Raw genomic sequence first — 23,773 nt, forward strand, 5'->3', positions numbered from 1 at the left:
CTCAAAAGTATGTCAGAGGGCAATAAGTGCCACAGGAAGAAAATTGAGCAAGGAAGAGGAACAGGGAGCTGGCCTCAGTCGTCCCTGATGAGCATCTATAAGAAGAGGCCCGGGTACCCTCCTCTCAGCCCCATATTGACAGCACCTGCACCAAACTATCATGAAGAAAGGGCTATCCCTTCCCTGGTGTTACCTCACTCACCTCCTGAGCCCAACCCACTAAAAAGTGCTGGCAGTCCAAGCACCTTCTTAGGAATCCGGTGAGAAATTCAAAGAAGACCTGAAACTCATTCCTTCATGCCCTCCTTAGAGTGTGGGGGTGGGGAGCAAGATTTCAAATTTCAGGCCATCAAGAGCCTTTCCTTGCATATACACCTTTGCATGTACCTTTTCAATCTTCCCTTGTCCTCTTCCTGCAGTTCTTGTCTAAGACAACCTCCCTACTTCTCCCTCAGGAAATTCCACCTCTCCCCACCTGGGAAAAATGTAAGGGTCCTTTAGCCAGCTCTCAAAGAGCCCTGATCTCTTAGTTAGAGGGACAGTGGTGGACATATACATTCCAGATTCTCCACCAATAAGGATGAAGCCATTTTCCTCTTGAGTTACTGGTGTGTCACAAATACTATCATCCAAGCAAAACACTGTCCAGCCTCACCTAAGTAGAGCATAGTTCATGCAACCTTGACCACTCCCCCTTGGAAATCACGTGCTCACACATGGACCTTCACTCCATTCTGGGCTGCTTTGCATGCATAAAGGATAACGACCTGGGCTAAGAATGTCTCTTTGAACTGCAGGATATGAAAATTGTACACCTGCCCTCAACTGATTCTTTCAGATTTTGAAATGACTCTCCCACATTAAGAAATGCTTAGGAAAGAGAAGCTGAGGGCAGGCAAGTTTGTTCCCAATTTACTCCATCACAATCATAGCGACTTGACTTCCATTTTTCTGCTTTCAAATCCCATTTTCTTTCCATGAACTCTGGCTATGCCATCACCATAAATTCTTTCCGATATGCCATACAATTCACTTGATTTATGAGGCATGTTTGGTTTCATAAATATGAGACCAAATGTAAGAATGACTCCATGCAATTTGGAAAGGACTAAGGGAAGGAAAAACATAAGAATGTAAGAATGAGGCCCGACACAGCGGCTCACACCTATAATCTTAGCACTTTGGGAGGCCGAGGCGGGTGGATCACCTGAGGTCAAGAGTTCGAGACCAGCCTGGCCAACATAGTGAAACCTCACCTCTACTAAAAATACAAAAATTAGCCAGGTGTGGTGATGCACACCTGTGATCTCCCAGCTACTTGGGAGACTGAGACAGGAGAATTGCTTGAGGAGGTGGAGGTTGCAGTGAGCCGAGATTGCACCATTGCACTCCAGCCTGGGCAACAAGAGCAAAAAACAAAAAAACAAACAAGAAACCTCTGTCTAAAAAAAAAAAAAAAAAGAATGTAAGAATGGTTTGTGAGAATGACTCCATGCAATTTGGAAAGGACTGAAAAGGATGATTGGGGGATTAGTCCACTTCTGTGGGTTCTCTAGGCCAGCGGTTCTCAACTGGGGGCAGCCCACTCACGCCCGCCCCACTTTTATCATCTCTGGAAACAGAAGAGCGTACAACTAGAGTAGGCGCGGTGGCTCACGCCTGTAATCCCAGCACTTTGGGAGGCCAAGGCGGGTGGATGACCTGAAGTCAGGAGCTCAAGACCAGCCTGGCTAACATGGTGAAACCCTGTTACTACCAAAAATACAAAAAAAAAAAAAAAAATAGCCGGGTGTGGTGGCACGCATCTGTAATCGCAGCTGCTCTGGAGGCTGAGGCAAGAGAATCCCTTGAACCCAGGAGGCGGAGGTTGCAGTGAGCTGAGATCACACCACTGCACTCCAGCCTGGGCAACAAGAGTGAAACTCGGTCTCAAAAAAGAAATCAAGAAGAAGAGGGGTGCAACTAGCATCTAGCAAGTAGAGGCCCGGGGTTTTGCTAAACATCTGTGATGCACAGGACGGCACCCACAACCAAGACCGTCAGTCGTGCAGCGTTGAAAGACTGCTCTAGACTTTGCCTTGTCCTCCTCAAGTGGACTCTCTGTGGCTGCTAATCACAACCTAGCATGTCACAGCACAAAATGGGAAGAAGAAAAAGATAGAGCGAGTTCATTCTATAGAAACATCAGTAGTTTTTTTTTAAAAAAAAAAAAAAAAAGAAAACAACTCCAATCACGGAGAAAGCTGAAACCATCTAAAATTTGTTTGATGCTTTTAAGTAATTATTCATATCCTAAATTATCTCTGCTGCCTGGTTGCCATGGGAAACAAATTTAAAATTTCTCAACAAAGCATTAGGGTCCTTCCTAGAAAGTCTGGGGAACGTAGGTGGGATTTGTCCAGCATCCCCAGCCTCATTTGGCAGGTCTCATAACTCACACAACATGACAGACTTCAAAAGAGGCCACATTAGGAAGGTGTGATTTCTTTTTTTTTTTTTTTTTAGATGGAGTCTCGTTCTCATCCAGGCTGGAGTACAATGACATAATCATTGCTCACTGAAACCTCTGCCTCCCAGGTTCAAGCAATTCTCCTGCTTCAGCCTCCTGACTAGCTGGGATTACAGGCACCTGCCATGATACCAGGCTAATTGTTGTATTTTTAGTAGAGGCGGGGTTTCACCATGTTGGCCAGGCTGGTCTCGAACTCCTGACCTCAGGTGATCCACCTGCCTTGGCTTCCCAAAGTGCTGGGATTACAGGCATGAGCCACCGCACCCGGCCAGGAAGGTATGATTCTGAGAATAACCCTGTGAGATAGATGCTTTCATTAATCACAGTGATTTCATTTCTTGCTCTCATGCTGTCTCTCTTCTGCTCTTATTCCAAACCCCATCTTTGGCTATCGTGCCAGCAGTGAAGCAGGGCTGGTGCTGGACTGGCCTCCGGGCTTGGTTGCTCTTTTTAGGCCATCGTAGATCTCATCCTATCAGCTGGACACTCGAGTCTGATTCCTGGCCACCATATTAAGGGTTGTGCTAACGGTGATGTGCAAAGAAAAAAAAGCAGGAAGAAGGGGGTGGGTTCCATTAATTTGAGCCTAGAAATGTGGTGATAATAGTGTCTAGACTTGACTTTGGCCACCTCTTGAGGATTAGGAAAGAGTCCAGGGAACAGAAGCATTGGGGGAGCCCCTGGCCAGTGACACAGTCTCTGCTGCCTCCTTTCCCCTCAGGACAGGCAAGAACTCAGCCTGAGCAACCAGCGAAGGCAGGGTTAGATGCCACAGCACCCACTCAGCAGGTCACAGAGGCCCAGAACAAGAGCAGGTGCCTGTGTCACTCCTGCCAGGGAGGAGGGGGTGACAAGCCCCTCCGAGCCTCCATCCTCCTCAGCTGGGTTTGTGACTCACTACCCAATCTATCGCTGGCCACCGAAGCACCCCACAGCCTTCACCAGTCACTAAAATTCCTGGTGAGAGTTTATTGTCTTTATGAGGAATTACCAGACAGCGAGCCTCACACATTGGGATTCTACTGACGTAGGTCTTTTAAGAAAAGTCAAGCTTGGCCGGTTACAAGCCCTCTCAGCCATGCTCTGTGAGGAAGGCGATCATTCCAGAAATATATCTGAGTTTCCTATTCTGTGCTTTTAAGTAAAGATGACATAAGATACAGTCTGTGTACTCACATGAGAGAGAAAAGACAACTCCGCTGGGGAACACAGCACACGGACTCTGTGGACCCTGACGGTGAACGTGCCGAGTGCCCATGAGGATGGGCAAGTCACAGGCATTCCAGGGCCGTCCCAAGGGTTAGACTCTGGGGAGGAAGCCACGGACTCCAGGCTGCTAATTCGTCTGCTAGTGGGCCTGCCTTGAAGGGCTTCTGCTGCAAAACAGCAACTTCATCTTACTCCAATTACTCTTAATATCTTTTTAAAATACTTTGGTGTTTCTATCTGTCTGAATGAATGTGGTTTCAATACATTTATGTTGCATTTCCTGGAAGTATGACTGATCTTTGTTGGAACTAAGTTTCTATGGTACCTAAGATTTCAGTTACGTTTCCAGAATTAAATAGATATGAGAGACCCTGCTCTAAAGAAATTACAGATTACGAAGACACAAACCGTCACCTAGCCAGCTGGGGAAGAACATGCCTTTGATCTTCAGAGGAGTTTGTGGCAAACACTGGGCCAGCCCACTGGCTCTCCACAACACACACACAGGCACACAGACACACACCCACACAGACACATACAGACAGATACACACCCACACAGACACACACAGACACATACACACAAACACACAGAGACACAGAGACACAGACACACACATACCAACACATACACACACACACACACCAACACATACACACACACACACACACATAGAGACACACACACACACAAACACACAGAGAGACACAGACACACACACACAGACACAGACACACAAACAGACACAGAAACATACAGATGCACACAAAGACACACAGAGACACAGACATGCAGACACACACGAAGATACACAGATAAACACAGACAGAGCTCCTCGGCCCCTGGAGATTCCTGGCCACTGTGGGACAGTCCTCCTGGCCTGCCCCTGGGCTTTTTTGATCAGCTTTTCTATCCAGAGGGACTTTCTGACCAGGGAGTCACAGACACAGTCTCTCTGCAGGATCCCCATAGAGGCAGGATCAATAGGCAAAAATTACATTAAAGTAACAAAGATAAAAGATAATGCCTAAAAAGACTGGGGGACCAACTGATGGTACCAATAAAGCAGAAAGCCTAAGGAGCCATTTCCCTCTTCCCTTCCTTGAAGCCATAAGCCCATCGCAAGCACCCCTAGCCAGTCTTCCAAGTGTCCAGCTTCAGAGTCCCTACCCTCTAACAGGCAGAGACACCAGAGAGGAGGAACACTGACTCATTACAACTTTCCCAGGTCCTTCTAAGTGTACCTAATGTGCCCTCATCCTGTTCAGCAGACCTAGCTCCCCACAGTGAGGATGTTCCCTTTCTCAACAAGGTCCAGTTGGAGGTGGAGTCAGGAGACGAAGGGGAAGGGAGAGGGACTGGAGGAGGTGTGGAAGGAGGGTACCCCCTAGGGCCTGTGCTGGCCGTCAGCTGTGAGACAGCAGGAGAAGGCCTCAGGCAGGGTGGAACAAGGCTGAGGCGGGCCTTCATTCCCAAGGAGAATCCGGCAATGAAGTTCCCAGTGTCACAGGAGAAGGACAGACTCCAGCCTCTCTGGATATCAAAGCAATCCAGGCCTGAAGGTGGGGAGGGGAGAGTGAACGCTCAGGCATGAGGTGCCACCTCCAGTTGGGCTGCAGAGAGATGCCACCCCTCGGCCGGGGGGCACACCAAGGCCCAGAAGGGTGGCAGGACCCTGGCCAGGCTATCTAAGTTTCGCTATGAGGCCCCATTTCCAACATAGAGACAAGATGGTGCTGGGCACCAAGGCAAAAGCATTCAGAGACACTGGGCCCTCACAGAAGGTAGGGAGAGGGAAAGCTGGGGCTCAGTGGCAGTTTCTGGGGGAAAGAGCCAAGCCAGGAGAGCACGTGGAGGGCCCAGGGTGGGGAGTGGAGAAGGAAGGTGTCAATCACTGCAACTGGGACACATTCAGGAAAGGGGAAAATAACACACACACACACACACACACACACACACACACACACACACACATAGAAGGAACAAAACCTCGGTGGGTAGAAGCAGGAATTTGGGGGAAAAGGTGACCTCAGTGTCGGGCCCATAAAATGAAAGCAAGGACAAAAGCCAAGGACTTGGGATTCATCTAAAATGCAAAGATACAGAAGCCTGTGCAGAAGACAGACCTGGCGGGTCACTGTGACTTTAGCGGCCGTAATGAGCCTGAGGGTTTCCCGTCCTGGGACTCACTCACCCTCACAGAGAGATAATAAACTTTTTCTCTATGACAAGAAAATTGAATCTAACTGCCAGTCTAACTAATCAGAGGTATAAGTGAAAAATAAGACTGTGTTCTATCACCTTCAATCTTTCTCTTGGTTCTGAGATAGATACTATTATCTTCCTTTATGTTTTCAAGAGTGTGAGGAGTGTTAATGGATACAGTGTCAGTCATTCAGCCCTGAGATTGCAGAGACCTGGCTTTTGTGTGTGAGCCACAGCATGAAAGTTGAATTGCTACAGAGGGGTGGATATGCTGCAGGCGGGGTGGGGCAGTGTTGGGAAGAGAGGAGAAATCACCACAGATTCTGGGACTAGAGCTGATGTTTAGAAAAACTGGATGAACCCTCGTCTGGTTCATGAACCAGATGAACCTTTTATTATGTACCTCTGTAAGCTGCACTAAAAATAAAGGGTAGGGCATTCACTAATTGGGGCCAAATAAGGTATCCACTGGACACCCTTACTCCAGTGCCACGAAGGGAGACATGAGATACCACCTTCCCCGTCCCGTGGCCGCCCAAGCATTTTTGAAGGCTTTCAGTTCACCAAACTGCAGGGAACTACATGATCAAAGTTTCAGATACTCAGAATGTCCTGCCAGGCCCCCAGCATGGGATAATTTGGTCAGGCCTGAGCATTTCATAAACCTAGAAAAGGGGATTAGGTCAACCGCCACCTCGAATGTTCCCCGTGCCCCATGCAGGGAGCATTTCATACCAGGGCCAGGAGAAAGTGCTATTCTTAAAGGGCTTTGTTCAAGGGATCCTGGTTCATATTGAGCTGTAGGATACTTGCATTTCTCTTTCCTGGGTCCATATGAGGCCAGCTGCCCCAGCCCCATCCTAGCCCAATGCTCAGAGCTCTATATGGAATTGAACTCCTCAGGAGTTCAGACCCCAACTCTGGGTCTGAATTTTTAGGGGCTCAGAAAGGAGGAAAGCACAGGCATTCTTGGAGGGCAATGCGCCATGAAAAATCAGGGCAACCCCCTGGAAATAGCGACCTTCCACAAGAGAGGCAGGGAAGCCCCCAAGTGTCTCTAAATGCCGCTATTGCCGAGTGCATTCAACCTACCATACCTCTCCGTTTTCCAGGCCAGCTAAATAAAGACGTGACCTATGCGCAGCTGTACTCTTTCCTGAACTGCCTCCAGGTGAGCACTCACTGACTTGCTTCAAGCCCGCTTGCCCGTCCTGTTCCTCTGTAATCAAAGTGTTTTCCTGCTCTCAGGTCAGCCCCTGCCACGGCTGGATGTCTTCCAACAAGACGTTGCGGACTCTCACTTCAGAGGTACGACTGTCACAGACCTTTTGATACCATCTTTGATCATTCTTTCCCTGTGTTTGCTGCAGAGTTTTCAGTGGGGATGGGATCCTAGCAGGGAGATGGCCTCCAAAACCTCCCGGGTGCTTGGGGAGCGGAGAGAACTTGGTGCACCCTGTCTCCCTCTGCCTCGCTCTGGGTCTGTCCTCTGACTGTGTTTCTCAGCCACTGTCTCTCTCATGTGTGCACGTGTATACACACATTCTTCTGCACACACACACACACACACACACAAGTTTTAAAACTGGTCGTAAGCATAGTTGTAGAGGTGGAGAGAACTGGTTGCGATTGGCCCCTATGCATGACGAAAGTTCTCCTGAGGTGAATAAGAACCTTCCTCCCTTCTCTCAGGGAATCCATTGCTCCAAGAACATGGTTTGCACTTCTTTCACACATGGTGACCAATCTCTTTGTAAAAGACTTATTGAGGCTGGGCGTGGTGGCTGTAATCCCAGCACTTTGGGAGGCGGAGGTGGGCAGATCACTTGAGATCAGGAGTTCAAGACCAGTCTGACCAACATGATATAACACTGTCTCTACTAAAAATACAAAAATTAGCCAGGTGTCATGGCAGGCACCTGTAGTCCCAGCTGCTCGGGAGGCTGAGGCATGAGAAGCACTTCAACCTGGAGGCAGAGGTTGCAGTGAGCTAAGATCACGCCACTGCACTCCAGCCTGGGCAACAGAGCGAAACCCTGTCTCAAAAAAAAAAAAAAAAAAAAAAAAGACTCATTGAATATTTTTTACATAAAAAGCATATTTTAATTTTTTAGAACTTGGAGAACACAAAAAAGCATAAAGAACAATAACAAAAATCCACATTCCACCACCCAAATTCAGTATATGTGTATGTCTTTCCATTACCACTTCCAGAGATCAATATATTTGGTTTCTGCCTATATAATATGAGAATGCACATACTCTTTTAGGCTTTCTAGTGTTCATAGATTATTTCTCCACATCATGATGTAACCATTCAAAAGTTAATAAATGTGAATACATTATGATTTATTTCATCCTTTGGTGTTGGACATTTAGATGGTTTCCAAATTTATACTATGATAAATAGCACTGTGATGAACAGTCGTATATCTAAAGATGTATGTCTCTGTGTACATCTCTATTTCCTCAAGACAAATTCCTAGAAAAATTACTGGGCCAAAGAGTATGTCCATGTTTAAGGATTTGATCCATACCGCCAAATTGCTCTTTAGAAAGGTTAAGCTAATGACATTCTCATTCACCTACCCATGACAACATTCAATATTATGGTTATCTTACCTTTGCCAATCCCAAGGGTGGAAAAACTAGTATCACTAATTCACACTGATTTGATGCCTAATGAACGTTAACATTTGTCGTATGTTCATTGGCCATTTGTACGTGAATAGAGTTGAATGTGCAGAGCTTCGGTCTGCTGATGGCTTGGAGAAATGAAAGTGGGGTAGGATGTGGAAGATCGATTTCTTTGTTCTGCCTGATTTATCTCACTAAAGTCAAAGTCTAGATTTCACGAAATTCTCCCTGTTTCCTCTGTCTTTAGAGAGCAGAGCAACTCTCCAACACACTGAAAAAAATTGCAGCCAAAGAGAAATTTACAAACTTCAATCTTTTCTACATGGAATTTGCCTTCCATGAAAGTAAGTGGCTTTGTTTGGATATTGACAGAAGTTGAAAGCAGCAGCTAGTTTAGGGCCTGGGCAACTGGTTTTATACTGGTTTTATAAGCCATTAGGCAGCAGATTGGGCAGGGTTACTCCTACCTATTCTGATACATTAATAGCTCTCGGCATTGAAAAAAGATAAAATGTGGGACTGTTTCTGAGAAGGTTGGGCTCAGCGTTACCTCTGCACTTCACCGTCATTTGGCAGTCCCTGATGCAATGGAGCCAGTGACTGGTTAGAAAGAGCTTTGGGCTGGCAACCTACAGGTTAATTCACTCACTAACCTGTGCTTGCCAGGTTAAATGCCCTGGTTACCTGTGGGCCACAGATGGATGTGACAGAAACGACAGATAGGGCTGGCACCTCTCACAGTGGGCCCTGAATTACCCAGGGACTCAGGAGCAGTGCAGATTCTCAGGCCCCACACATGACCAACCTAATCAGAACCTCTAAGGGAGGGACCAAAGAACTTGCCTGTGGCAAATTGATCAACCCATGTCCCAGCTTTCTGGAAAGGACATTACTAAGTTTCGTTTTTAGCATTCTGTCCAAACACTGGCGTCACTGCTAAGTGGCCACACAAAAACAGGCGTGATGACTATAGCTACTGATTTACCCTTTACATCTTGAGTCTGAAAAATTATTGCTGATTGAATGTAATCCTTCCTGATTGATTTTCATTGCTAAGCAATTTTTATACCAGAGCAAAGCCCCCTGTTGACTGCCAGACGAGATAATGCTATGAAGTTTCACGGTATAGGCGAAAGATGGAAGATTCCTCACCCAGAGTTCATCATCTCTGTCCGCCACCCCCAGGGCCCCCATCCTCAGCATCTGGGTTGGAGCAGATGGCCATCATGAATTATCAGATATTACATTCGCTGACAGGTTTTACCTTGCAAACTCTAGTAGTTCAATTCCAAACATCCTTTCAACAAGACTGATCTCCCTTAACTAGATTTCCTGCCTAGGTGATACACATTTCCCTCATGGGGAGAGACATTTTGATAAATAACCTCTCATTATAATGCAGAGTTAAAGACTCATTAATGAATTCCTGGTGTAAACAAATGCACCATCAAGTGATCTTTGATCATCATCAACCTTGAATATAGATAAAGTTATTAAAAATATAATAATGTCTAACACTCACATGGGGCTTTTTTTTGTTTTGTTTTCCAGAGTGATCTCTAGCTCTGTCATTTATTATCTCTGGGACTACAGGCAATTCTCTGATTATTTCTAAATTCCCTTTCCAGCCCTGGAAATGGGGATACCGTATCTTCCTAACAAATCTTTGTGATGATTCTATGAAATAATGTGCCATCCTCCTAAATGTTATGCCAGGTACACAGAAAAGGTACCATTTCCTTACTCAATGTATGCTTCTGGATAAGCAAAATCAACACTGCCCAGGAGCTGGTTATAAACACAGAATTCCAGGCCCCCCTCCAGACCTACCTAATCAGAATCTGCATTCAAACACAATCCACAGATCATTTCTATGCTCATTAAAGTTTAATAAATGGTTTGTGAGGCTGAAGTGGGAGGATCGCTCAAATCCAAGAGTTCAAGACCAGCCTGGGCAACGTTGCAAGACCTCATCTCTCTATGGCCGGGCGTCGTGGCTCACGCCTGTAATCCCAGCACTTGGGGAGGCTGAGGCAGGCAGATCACAAAGTCAAGAGTTGGAGACCAACCTGGCCAACATGGTGAAACCCTGTCTCTACTAAAAATACAAAAATTAGCCAGGTGTGGTGGCACATTCCTGTAATCACAGCTACTCGAGAGGCTGAGGCAGGAGAATAGCTTGAACCTGGGAGGCAGAGGTTGTAGTGAGCTGAGATTGCACCATTGCGCTCCAGCCTGGGCAACAAGAGTGAAACTCCATCAAAAAGAAAAAAAAAAAAAACCCATCTCTACGATTTTTTCTTTTAATTAGCCAGGCATGGTGGTGCATGCTTGTAGTCCCAGCTACTCTAGAGGCTGAGGTGAGCGGGGGATCACTTGAGCCTGGGAGGTTGAGGCTGCAGTGAGCTGTGATCACATCACTGAACTCCAGCATGGCTGACTGAGACCTCATCTCTATAAAAATAAGAATAAATTTTAATAAACAGAGTTCTATAATGCTTTCAGACTAAGAGCTGGGTCAGTCATCAGATTTATAAGTCCTGCTATGTGCCGGGAGCTATGAAGGTGCCAGGAACATAATTGTCAACAAAACAGAAGACTCCTTATCTCCATGAAGGATACAGAGAGAAGAGCTTTATTCTTGACTGGCCAGAATTCCACTGGTGAACTGACATGCTTGGAAGCAGGGCCTCATCAGCCCTTTCTTGTCCTCGCAGCAATAATAAATGCTGTGAAAAAGCAAAAAGTTGAGTTAAGCTGAACTGAACAGTCTACATCAATGTGGCAGAAAGCTCGTAGCCATTTCTCCTTGCTTAGTGATTCCCATCAACAATTCAAGGAATTTCCTGTTTTGTAATCTCCTGCCATTTGTTTAAAAGAAATGCGAAGATCCAGCTTTGGTGCAGGGCCTCCTTCGCCTTCTCCTCAGGAAGTTAAGCATGTGGGCACCGTGGGAGCACTGTGGAAACTGCCTCCATGAACAGCTGATACAGCACCTGCATTTGATGCCTCGGTGCCACCATGTCCACACCCGAAAGAGCTAGCATTTCTATCTGGTTTTCAGTAACATTTTTAACTTGAAATTTTAGCATTTCCAAAAGCAAGTGGAGGGATAATCCCATCCCAGACCCATCTCTGCGTGTCACCTCCCGTGCCCGGGAAGCTCATCTTCCCAGAAACCTACCTCATGTGGGTACTATGCGTGGTTCTAGAAAGAGCACAGAATTTACAACTGTGTTCCAGCTCAGAGATAGAGGATCTGGGTAACCTCAAGTGAATTCAATAACCACCCAGCCTTTGTTTCCTTGTATGTAGGATAGAAATAACTGACCCATGTAAGGATTAACTGAAACAAAACGTGTAAAGTTTAAGGGCTCCATAACTGTTAGCAGCCATCCCCCCACTGCCATCATCAGTGTGTAGGAAGCAACTCCTTCACTTCTGAGGTCCAGCCCATCCCCCAGCTCCATTCATGCCTATGAAGTACTTTGAGTTCCTTCGAGGAAGGTATGGTAGAAATGCATGTCATTACCAAGAAGAAAAGTAATCTTCTATCAGAAATTAAAACCCTACAGAGTCGCTTATTAAGTCTGCAGTCCTAATAGTCCCATGAAAATCTCTTCTCTCATTTTGGTACTTTATGTGAGCTGACTATTGCGTCAAAAATATTCTCATTTTTCATGATACTAAAATTCACAATTTCACATCCTTGTGACAGAGCAAATTGCATTTGAGGGTTCCTGTCACTTGCGGGTAGACACGAGACCTATTCGTTTTCTGCCCTGACAGCCTCGGTCCAGCACTGAAAGATCATTGCTCATTTCCAAAGACTCTTTTTTGTCTCTTGCTGACTCATTCTCCAACTGGTTATGAACTAAACAGAGGCAGCAACTTTTCCTCCCTTCAGGAAATGCCAACTTGAGCAGGTGATGTTCTTTCTCTTTGTCTGCACCACACATCCCTAACAGAGGAAAGAAAATACCACTTGGCTGACAAAGCCATTTTTATACCAACAGTTTAAATATACCTCCAGCTGCCCTCAGCGTCCCAGACAGCTCAATTGGAGGAAGCCTGGTTCCTGGTTCCCGCCAACATGAATACATCTGTAAAATCAGCCAATGGCTTTATGGTGCTGACCAGAATGCAGCCTTTCCTTTAAAATATCTGCTAGTGTTGCTGTTCACCCAAGAGCTACCAAGTGTTTTATGAGTCATTAGCAGTTTCTTTGACTTTACAAATAAAGAAAATACATTAAGTAGAAGAAAACAAAACAAAATACATTATGCTCCAAATCTCCACAGATCATCCATGATCATTCAAGAAACTTAATCCAGATCTTCTGAAGAACAAATAGGAATTCACTAGTCTATTTTAAGTTATGGTCTGAAGTAGAAAGCAGTTTCTTTGACTTTACAAATAAAGAAAATACATTAAGAAGAAGAAAACAAAACAAAATACATTATGCTCCAAATCTCCGCAGATCATCCATGGTCATTCAAGAAACTTAATCCAGATCTTCTGAAGAACAAATAGGAATTCACTAGTCTATTTTGAGTTATGATCTGAAGTAGAAAGCAGTTTCTTTGACTTTACAAATAAAGAAAATACATTAAAGAAGAAGAAAACAAAACAAAATACAGTATGTTCCAAATCTCCACAGATCATCCATGGTCATGCAGGAAACTTAATCCAGATCTTGTGAAGAACAAATAGGAACTCATTGCTCTGTTTTAAGTTATGGTCCTAAGTAGAAAGGAAACTGACCAACTTACCATATTATCTTTGATTGGACCTCCCACTTGAAAATCAATTAAGGAAAAAGTAAAGACCAGTGTCTGGTATTGCATTTCTCCCCAGAAAGCAGAATTTCATCCTGAGATAAACAAAAGATCTTTCCTTTGACATTGGTCATGATACAGATAAAATTCTAAACACTTGCCTGTGAGTTACTGAGGCCTCCTTAAGTTTTACTGTCCTGATGGCTACGTATATGTGATGACCCATAGCCCTCACAGACATAATAATCCTGTGGGGGAAAAATGATGCTTGCCTCTGTAAATAGATAGATTGTAGCCTTAGTAAACTTGGAGAATTTTCTTTTAACACCTACTGTATTATTTTATACAGCAAGCAAGTTCTTCCAAAGGCTGGACTCCCTTGTAGTGGTCACCTAATGTAGAGAAGGGATGGGGGCTGGGAGACAGGAATAATTTCTTAGCAGGGAGGGATGTGTTATCATCGACATCATTCAGAATTGCTGGACTAGGGTGATGATAAAAGGTGGACGTCTCCCATTGCCCCCGACGCTAGGGTATGCTTCTGTTCCCCTGCAAATCTTGGCAAGTAAACATCCCTTCTCTTTCTTCGTGTTTTTATTCCTGATTTCCTTCCAAAATTCCCACAATTATGGAATTGCTGAAGTCTCCAAGGGAAGGAAAAAGGAATGGCCATCTCTTCTCATTTTGAAAGCACAGTATAGGTTGAATATCCTTATCCTGAATGCTTGGGACCAGAAATATTTCAGATTTTGGATTTGGGGGGATGTTTTCAAATTTTGGAATATATGCATTACATATACTTAACCAGTTGAGCATCCTGTGTACAAAATCCAAAATTTTCCAGTGGGCATCTCCTTTGAGCATTATGTTGGTACTCAAAAAGTTTTTAATATTAGAGCATTTTGGATTTTGGCTTTTTGGATGTGAGATGCTCAGCCTGCGTCACTATCTCTGATCATTGAAGTAATTATCTTGTTCCAGGAAGACATCTATCAACACCTCTCTTTCTTTCTCTAAGGGCCATAGTTTTTAGTTTGGTAATTAGTAACACACATAAAATATGAATCAAAATGAAAATAGCGTAAAATTACTTTAAGCCTAGATGCCAAAATTGAATCACAGTCTAAGAAACTCACGTATAAGCAAATCTCACCTTGTAAATATCAGGTTCCTAGTAAACATTCTTCTCAAGGAACACGATCTTGTTTAAATTACTTCCTTAACAGGTTCAAATTTGCTTTCTACTTTAGATTTCCCAGAGCTCTGGATCACCATAACCCTTTTCTAGACATTTTCTTACCCATTGCAGGCATGGGTTTGATTCAACATGTCATTCAACTCTCTTTACGAACATGGAGAGTCAAAAAGCACTGAAGAGGCTTCCTACCCCTGCAGCATCAGGTGACACCAGGGTACTCCAGGTCAGGTCTGTGGCTTGCTGTGCATCTACTTATTACAAGACGACTCTACCTCATGTCTTATTCATCCAACTCTTCCTAACTTTTTAGCAGTCTCTGTCTGCGGTCTTGATTGGGCTCAGTTCCCATTGACCTACTCTTATTAGCATGCCTGGGAATTTTTTAATATCTGCCTCATCTTAGAATGCTATAATAAACTACCATAACCTGGGTGGCTTATAAACAACAAAAATTTATTTCTCACAGTTCTGGAGGCTGAAAGTTTAAAACCAGGATGCCAGCATGGTCAGGTTCTGGTGAGGGCCTCCTTCTGTGTTGCTGGCTGCTGACTTCTCATTGTATCCTCATATGGTTAAACAAATAAATAAATAAAAAGAGTGAGAGAGCCCTCTGGGTTTTTTGTTTTGTTTTGTTTTGACAGAGTCTTGCATTGTCAACCGGGCTGGAGTGCAGTGGCGTTATCTTGGCTCGCTGCAACCTCTGCCTCCCAGGTTCAAGAGATTCTCCTGCCTCAGCCTCCTGAGCAGCTGGGATTACTGGCGCCTGCCACCATGCCTGGTTAATTTTTTTTTTTTGTATTGTTTTTGTAGAGATGGGGTTTTACTATGTTGGCCAAGCTGGTCTCGAACACCTGACCTCATGATCCACCCGCATCGGCCTCCCAAACTACTGGGATTACAAGCATGAGCCACTACGCCCAGCTGGGATCCATTTTATAAGGGCATGAATCCCGTGATGGGGGCTCCATTCTCATGGCATAATTACCTCCCAAAGGCCCCCACCTCCTAATGCCATCATACTGTGGATTAGGATTTCAACACGGGAATTTGGAAGGGACACAAGCATTCAGTCCTTGTAACACCCTGTTGGGATTTTCTTTCATTCTTTCTTTTCTTTTTTCTGTTAGCATCTGTACAGCATAAGTTGAAACCCAACTAGAAATAAAGGGAAAAGGGACAAAATGTTCATCAAGAACTTTGGTGAAGCAAAAAGGAACACAAGTAGGATGGAGATGATGTCACCTCTGAAGTCATGGAGGGGACTAGGAGGCTGACATCTCACCTGGCCTGGCCTTTCTGCATCATTGCCGATTTTTGAGAGACTCCTGTGGGACTGCAAGGAGAGATGAGACAAAGATCATAAAAGGACAAAGAGAACTGAGAGGGCTCAGTGGTGATGATCCTGACTCTGCATTTGAAGAAATCTTTCCAGATGCCTGGTTCTCCATTAAGGGCAATTTGTTGGATGTTCAGATTGGAGGTAGCTTGGACAGAGAATCAGCATAGAGTTAGAAAATAGAAAATCAGGACCCAAAAAGGAGAAATTGGCCCATTCTCCTGGATAACAGGGAGAACAAAGAGCCCAAAAGAAGCATCAGGGAATGGCAGGGGATGGGCTGGACAGCATCCCTGACCCGGCAAAGCCAGCATCGCAGCCAGGAGGGCAGTCTGGAACCCCACAGGGGGTCAAGTCCCGAAGGAAAGATGAGGCAGCTAGGACTGAACCTCAAGCAGAAGGTTGGATTCCAAGGTCATGCCTAAAAAAAACAGGCAAAACAGTCCAGGCAAACTGAAGACTGAGCCAGGCAAGCTTCTCCAAAACTGTGCCTTTACAAGACATTATGGCCAAGGGCAAGAAAGAAATTGTTGAAAGCTGCATGCTGACTTGGCAGAACAAATAAACTTTCATGAGAGTGAATGCTGTTTAAGCATCAGTGCAGATCTGCCTACCATTTCTTTAGAGAGAAGTGTTATTTACCAACATGCTGCTACTTCTCCCTTGAGACTCTGTGTGGCAGACAGCACGTGACACAGTGGACCGTGTCCTCAGTTTGAGTTTTCAAGAAATGCAAAGGCAACTTATCAATAGCTGCTTCTTCTAAAAGCCTCCAGTAAAAGCCGGAAGCATAATATGAAACCGTGGCTCAGGGGCGGTCATTCTACCAGAGAGTCAGCTAGCAGGGACCCCAATTCAGTGTGTAGGACTCCAAACCATTAGCATGAACTTTTTTTCCTGGGCTTTGAGAAGGGCAGCGTTATCTTCAGCACTCCCACCCCACCCACCTCCAGGGAACTGGGATTGGGTAGTAAGTGGGGATGGCATACTGGGATATTAGGACTAATTGCAAAAGCAGCCTTGTATTGACTCAGCCTGGGGAAGTCCAGCCCCTCTTGTCCAATCAAAGCCCCCGACAGAATCTCCATCCTTCCTTTGGGATAAGAAAGGGAGATTCAGAGGGCACAGACCTGTGTTCTTGAGTTTTCTGGGGAATGAAGAGTAAAGAAGAGGAGGAATCTTAGCTGTGCCTGACCCCATCACTGGACGCTGGGGAAGTGAGGGCGTAACTTTACCGGGAGCAGCTAGCTCAGATGCTGCTCTCTGGAGGCTCCCTAGGGGTCTGAAGTTTCCTTGAGGAGTTCTTACTGACTGTATGATGGAATGACGTCGAGTTAATCGTGCTGTTGCCTTGCAGCAACTGACATTCTTGGTCTCTCACCCCGGTTGAAGGACAGTTTTATTGCTTTTCATCACTTTGGGGCTCATAATATTTTCTCTGCAGCCATATTCCCTCTAAATGTGGCGATGAGATAATTTTATGTAATTATATTCCTGATGTACTGTATGATTTTGAAAGGCAAGTGCTTGACACATGCAGGCAGAGTCTGCAAATGGCAACCCATGAAAGGGGATGTTCACAAAATGTTGGCTTTTCCCCTCCTGTAATACCATCCTACCACACCACTGAAAAATGGCATGTACTGAAATCGGTGTTGAATATTTTAGAGCTCACCTTTTCCCACTGCCCTCCCTGCTACACAAACCACATTCATCTAACACTCTCACGTATTCTCTTCCTGAGTTAGAAAAAGGCGCACACACACACACACACACACACACACACACAAATAGGAAGGTCCTTTCTGTTCAGAAAGCCCCCAGTGCAAGAGAGCAGCTCAGGGGCAGCCGTGGCTGGGTCAACATGGGCCTGTGAGGGCCTGGGCAGCTCTCACATCCTTTCCCTTGGATGTTGGCTGTTGCTTGTGCAAGTGTGTCTGTAACCCTCTGGTTCTGTGCCCTGCAGTCATACAGGAGTGGCAGAAGAGAGGTGGGCAGCCCTGGCAGCTCATCGAGCCCGTGGACGGATTCCACCCCAACGAGGTGAGCAGTTACACGGTGGTTGCAGAAGGCTGTTTATTGGTTTGTTGGTTTTTAATTGCCCTTACACATTCATGTGTTTATTTTTTATCCTGTTTTGTTCCAGAAAAGACTTGAGGTAATGTACACACGTGTAAGATAGAAGATTTAATAAAAACAAAGTGAAATTCGGGACAATAGGAAAATGAAGTAGAAATTATACCTGGATTCCTGACTTAATTTCTACAATTAATAAAATATGTGCAGGGCAGTCCTGAGAAACTGCCAGAAGGGGCTTACAGAATCAACTCTGTGCTTTCTAGCAGCAATGCTAAAAAGGGCATTAAGCCACGGCTTCCATAAGATAAAAAAAATAAATCAAGGACTCCAAAAAAACAAAAAAAAAAAAGAAGAAGAAGAAGGAAAATTACAAGGATTTTTTAGAAGTGAGACCCACAAGAAATTTATTCTAAAGATCTTTCTAGAAAGGGTGCTGTATAGGAGAACGATGTCCTTGGCAGTATCCTGCAGTAAGAGCTGTTTCTCATTGAGGATCCAAAGTACAGTTCTGTCAGGTAGCTCTCCTCTGGTCTCTTCACAAAGCAAGGGGAGCCAGAGGGCGGGACTCTGTCCCCTCCCGGCTCCACTCCCATCCCATTATCCTGGCTTCAGCCAGGGAAGTTCCACTTTTATCTGTTGTATGGTCCTGGACTTACTCATGACAGTTCTTTATTAAGAAGAAGAAGAAGAAAAAGAAGTGGGGGAGTTGCTCTGCCACTTGTAAAATGTTGAAAGCTGCTCCTCCGTGGGGAGGGAAAGGCCATTTACTCTCAGGGAATCCCGCATTACAGAGCCTTTCTGCTTGAGCTGTTGGGGAAGCATGGTGTGGCTACCAAAGGGTACAAACCTGATGGGCGTGTCTGGGGGATGCTCCTTGGCTGGCCATTGAGACCCAGGCCACAAGAGGGCTGATCGTCCCCTCAGGAGCCTGAATGAAGTGAGCACAGCCCACCTTCCTCCAACTCTAGGTTCAGCCAGTGCCCATGGGCAGGGCTAAGAATCACCTCCAAAAGGAAAAGAATAGAAGGGTGCCCACTCCCCAACAAATGAGTTAAAGTGGTATCCCACAAATGCTGAGCAAATTTTAAAGTAAGTGTTAAATGCCCGCCTCACAGATTTAAATAGCCACATACACACACACACACACACACACACACACACACACACACACAGACACACACAGACAGACACACAAAATCAGAGTAATGACCTCTGAATAGCTAACCTTCCTGTGTATCAATTGGATGAGTTAATCAAAGAAAATTATTGGCTAGATTCTGGTTAAATATCAGGATCTTGTCCCCCAAAACTGATGTCTTTGGTTATAGAAGAGTTTGTATCTATTGTCTATCCCTTCTTCCTAGCAGTTATGAGGTGGTAGTTCTTGTCATTCTCTGAACAGAACAGCATCTTACCCTTCTGATTCTGTAGAGAATGGGCATATTAAAAGATGCTCACGTAGCGTGTCAGGAACAAACTAAAAACAAGAGGGTCAAAGACAGCTTTGTTTTATCTCTCAGGATATATTTATCCTATCTATCAAATAACCATTCTGTTTCTGACTCTTAAAATGACTTTGGGGTTCAAGGTCTGTCATATTGAGGCTCTATCTTGAACTCAGTTTCACCTATATCTGGTTGTTGAAAACGCAGTCAAAACTGAAAATCAATATGTGCCATAATCTTATGCTATTCCTGCAAGATTTGTTCACATGCCGGTAGCCAGTGATAAAGTGGGCAAGAATAAGCAGCTAGGCCTAAAGCCTGCCTGTTTAGCATGTATACTGAGCTGAAAAGATTGGCTACATGCCATCCAAAAATATTTATTGAGTGACTACCCAGTGTCAAATGCAGTGAGAATTCAAGAGTGAACAAGAAAATACCTTGCCACTTAAAATTATAGTATAGAGTAGGAAAATGATGAGTAAACAGACAATTAACTATAAAGTAGTAAATGCCTTCAACTGTGCAAGTGCAGAACACCACAGAGCATTACGGGGTGGGATGGGAGAGGGGGGTTTTCGAAATGTTTTCAGAGGAGGCGATGTCAGAACTAAGACCATGAACTAGTCAAGTGAAGGGAAGCAAAGAAGGGTTACAGAAAGTGTTTTGAGCAGAGGCAACTGCATGGGCAAAGACCTGAATATGAAAGAAAGCATGGCCTATTAGAGGAAAGAAAAGCACTCAGTGCGGCCAGAGAGTATGACCCTGGAGTTGAGCGGGGGAATCTACAGCATATTAGAGAACTAGATCATGGAAGATCTGCCTGGGGCTTGACCTTGGTCCTGAGGGAGATGAGGCGCCACTGGACATTCTCAAGCAAAAAATGATCCAACTTGTGTTCTAAAAAGATGCCTGTTGCAGCAGCGTGGAGGATGGTTTCGCAGGGAACCAGTCCAGAGGGACAAAGAAAAATGGAAGGAAAAGTTGTATTTTAAACAGTTTTTTTTTTAATGGCTAAACACAGAGTCACAGGATAGCGAGGCAAGTTCGTATCAGAGATTTTATTCAGGGAATCAAAGTCAAGTGCCTCCTGGAGTCAGTACAGATTGTGCCCACTCTCCTCCCACATTCTCCTCAGTGGCCGCAGACTGATGTAAGGATGGCCAGCATGATTCCAGATCATCAGGTGGTTGAAGAAAGCGTCATGCTGTATTACAAGAAACTAAACTGATGTACTCAGAAACCACTTCTGGCTTTACCAGGTTATGAATTGGATGTGTTTATATGCAACTTAGCAAGAAAGTGGGCTTGAAAGATGTTCAACTACAAAGGAAAATACCTGGAAAAGAATTTCTATGAACCAGAAGATCCCACTTAATCAGAGCACCCACTCCCTAGCATTCTTCTGGAATAGATTTATTCCACACACATGCTTAGTACGGCAGCCAATGACCTCCTCCTGAGCTGTCAAGGTTGTGTGAACTGGCAGAAGAAGGATGTCTCCATCCTCTCATCCTGAGGACAAATGCTGGGGTGGAGTATGTGATAAAAGTTTCTACTGATAAAATGAATTAACTTGCGTCTATGTGATAGCATACTATGCACTGAATAACACCATCTCTACTAAAAATACAAAAATTAGTTGGGCATGGTGGCACACATCTGTGGTCCCAGCTACTCCGGAGGCTCAAGGTGGGAGAATCGCTTGCACTGGAAGGTGGATGTTGCAGTAAGCTGAGATTGTGCCATTGCACTCTAGCTTGGGTGGCAAAGTGAGACTTTGTCTAAAAAAAAAAAAAAAAGATCTACCTTTAGTGACATAGAAATGTGTTTATAATGTACAGCAAAGTAAATACAATCAGACTACAGATTATAGGAGTAATGACTCAACTGTATGCATTTGTCAAATTCATAGCACTGTTTACCAAAGAGAGTTCATTTTACTGTTTCTAAATTTGACTTCAATAAGAGCAGAGTATAAAATGACATTCAAGAGGAATGGTGTGTGGGTGTGTGTGTGTGTGTGTGTGTGTGTGTGTGTGTGTGTTTTCAGATATAAAATCAGGGCCAGGTGCAGTGGCTCATGCCTGTAATCATAGCACTTTGGGAGGCCGAGGTGGGCAGATCGCCTGAGGTTAGGAGTTTGAGACTAGCCTGGCCTACATGGTGAAACCCTGTCTCTACTAAAAATACAAAAATTAGCTGGATGTGATAGTGGGTTCCTATAATTCCAGCTACTTGGGAGGCTGAGGTGGGAGAATCGCTTGAACCTGGGAAGTGGAGGTTATAGTGAGTTGAGATCATGACACTATACTCCAGCCTGGGTGAGAAAGGGAGATTCCATCTCAAAAATAAAAATTAAAAAAATATATATACATACATATATATGTGTGTGTGTGTATGTGTGTGTGTGTATATGTGTGTGTGTATATATATATATACATATATGTGTGTGTATATATATACATATGTGTATGTGTGTGTATGTGTGTGTGTGTATATATATATACACACATATATATACACACATATATGTATATATGTGTGTATATATGCGTATATATGTGTATATATATACACACATACATATATACATATATATTTATATATATATGTGTGTGTATATATATACACACACACACACATACACACACACATATATATGTATGTATATATATATTTTTTTTAATTTTTATTTTTGAGATGGAGTCTCCCTTTCTCACCCATATATATGTGTGTATATATATATATGTATATATATATACACACACACACACACATACATAAAATCACATATATACACACATATATATGAATATATATACACATGTATATATATACACACACACACACATACATAAAATCACATATATACACATATATATATAAATATATATACACATATATATATGAATATATATACACATATATATATATATACACACACACATACATAAAATCACAAAGGTTCTACACCCCATGTTAACAGAGGCTACTTCTATTTTAATTACGGATGACTTTTATTCTGTTTTTCTCTTTGTGCTTAAGTGGGCTTCAGTTTTTCTAGAATGAACAGGTTTTGCTTTAATATTTTAGACTATGAGTGGAGAAGCACAAAAGGATATCAGTTCAGGAGGCTGAGGCAAGAGACTCGCTTGAACCTGGGAGGCGGAGGTTCCAGTGAGCCAAGATCTGGCCACTGCAGTCCAGCCTGGGTGACAGAGAAAAATCCTGTCACACACACAAAAAAGAAAACGACTTGGGTAAAGAGAGGAAAGGGTAGCTGTGCCCTGCCCTGTGCAGTGCCCTGTGGAAGTTATAACAGGAGATTGTGGTATAAGAAACCCACAGCAGATGCTCAGTAAATATTTGTCAAATGAATGAATGATTACAGTGGATCATTTTATCACGTCTCTAGTTTAGTGATAAGCATGCCAGTGTCATTTCAGACCCAATATTTTCTCAATGCCTGCTCATAAATATATTATTCCCTATTAGAGTGACAGTCAACTAATTGCTTTCAAACAAAGCAGTTACCAAATGCTCAGATCTGAGCTATTTCATTTTCATTTTCCTCTTCTTGCCCTCACCCTGTCTCCTCCCTTATTAACACACATAGGGAAATAAAAGCCTTGTACCACTTAACTGTTAGAAAGACAGCTTAGGTGTATCATGTTGAAAGCCAGTAACACAAAACAGAAGAACCAGTAATTTTCCACAGACCTGGCAGCAGTTTCCTTTGTTGAGAAATGGCAGGAAAACAGCCACAAGCCCAGGCTTCTGTCTTCAAAGGTCCTGACTGCTTTGTGTGAGAGATGATCCGCCCTCCCTGGAGCACTGGCCAGCTTTGCAGGCAGCCTTTGACGTGCTCCTGCTTTAAGTGCAAAGAAGTATATATGGGGTGTGTATGGTGTGTGGTTTCTCTGTGTGTTTGGTATCGGTGTGCTTTCTGTGGCTGGTGTGGGGGGGTGAGGTATGTATGGTGTTTGTATGTGTCTGTGTGGTGTGTGTGTGTGAGAGATGTGGGGGGTGTAGGGGTGTGTGTGTTGGTGGTGTATGTGGTGTATGTGTATGTATGGTATACGTGTATTGGGGTGGTGGGGGTACATATGTGTGGTGTGGGGGTGTGTTGTATATGTATGGTGTGTGTGGTGTGAGTAGTATATGTGTGGTGTATGTGTGTAGTGAGGGCTGTGTGTGTATGTGATATGTGTACGTGGTGAGTGTGCATGTGGTGGTATCTGTGTGAGGTGCATGGGGGGTGTGTGTGGGGTGTGTGTGTGTGTATGTGAGATAGATGTATGTGTGTGGGGTGTGGAGTGTGTGTGTTGGGATGTGTGCGATGTGTGTGGTGTGGGGTTGTGTGTGTGGTGCGTG

General features: G+C 44.3%; 1 protein-coding gene and 1 long non-coding RNA gene across 5 annotated transcripts in view; one reads left to right on the forward strand and one right to left on the reverse strand.

Moving 5' to 3' along the window:
* The window catches only part of AOAH (acyloxyacyl hydrolase), a 191,842-nt gene that overhangs the window by 165,034 nt on the left and 3,035 nt on the right, over window positions 1–23,773 (forward strand). For 3 of the 4 annotated variants that reach the window (XM_032286786.1, XM_032286785.1, XM_032286787.1), the window contains 4 exons: window positions 7,039–7,097; window positions 7,175–7,234; window positions 8,811–8,907; window positions 17,842–17,918. In XM_032286786.1, the coding sequence (XP_032142677.1) occupies window positions 7,039–7,097; window positions 7,175–7,234; window positions 8,811–8,907; window positions 17,842–17,918 (293 nt within the window). The other variant, XM_032286788.1, reaches the window with a different exon arrangement.
* The window catches only part of LOC116557338, a 141,356-nt gene that overhangs the window by 89,711 nt on the left and 27,872 nt on the right, over window positions 1–23,773 (reverse strand). The gene's annotated exons all lie outside the window — the stretch shown is intronic.

The sequence above is a fragment of the Sapajus apella genome, unplaced genomic scaffold, assembly GCF_009761245.1.
Source record: "Sapajus apella isolate SASKATOON/1434 unplaced genomic scaffold, GSC_monkey_1.0 scaffold19, whole genome shotgun sequence".
NCBI classification, from domain to species: domain Eukaryota; kingdom Metazoa; phylum Chordata; class Mammalia; order Primates; family Cebidae; genus Sapajus; species Sapajus apella.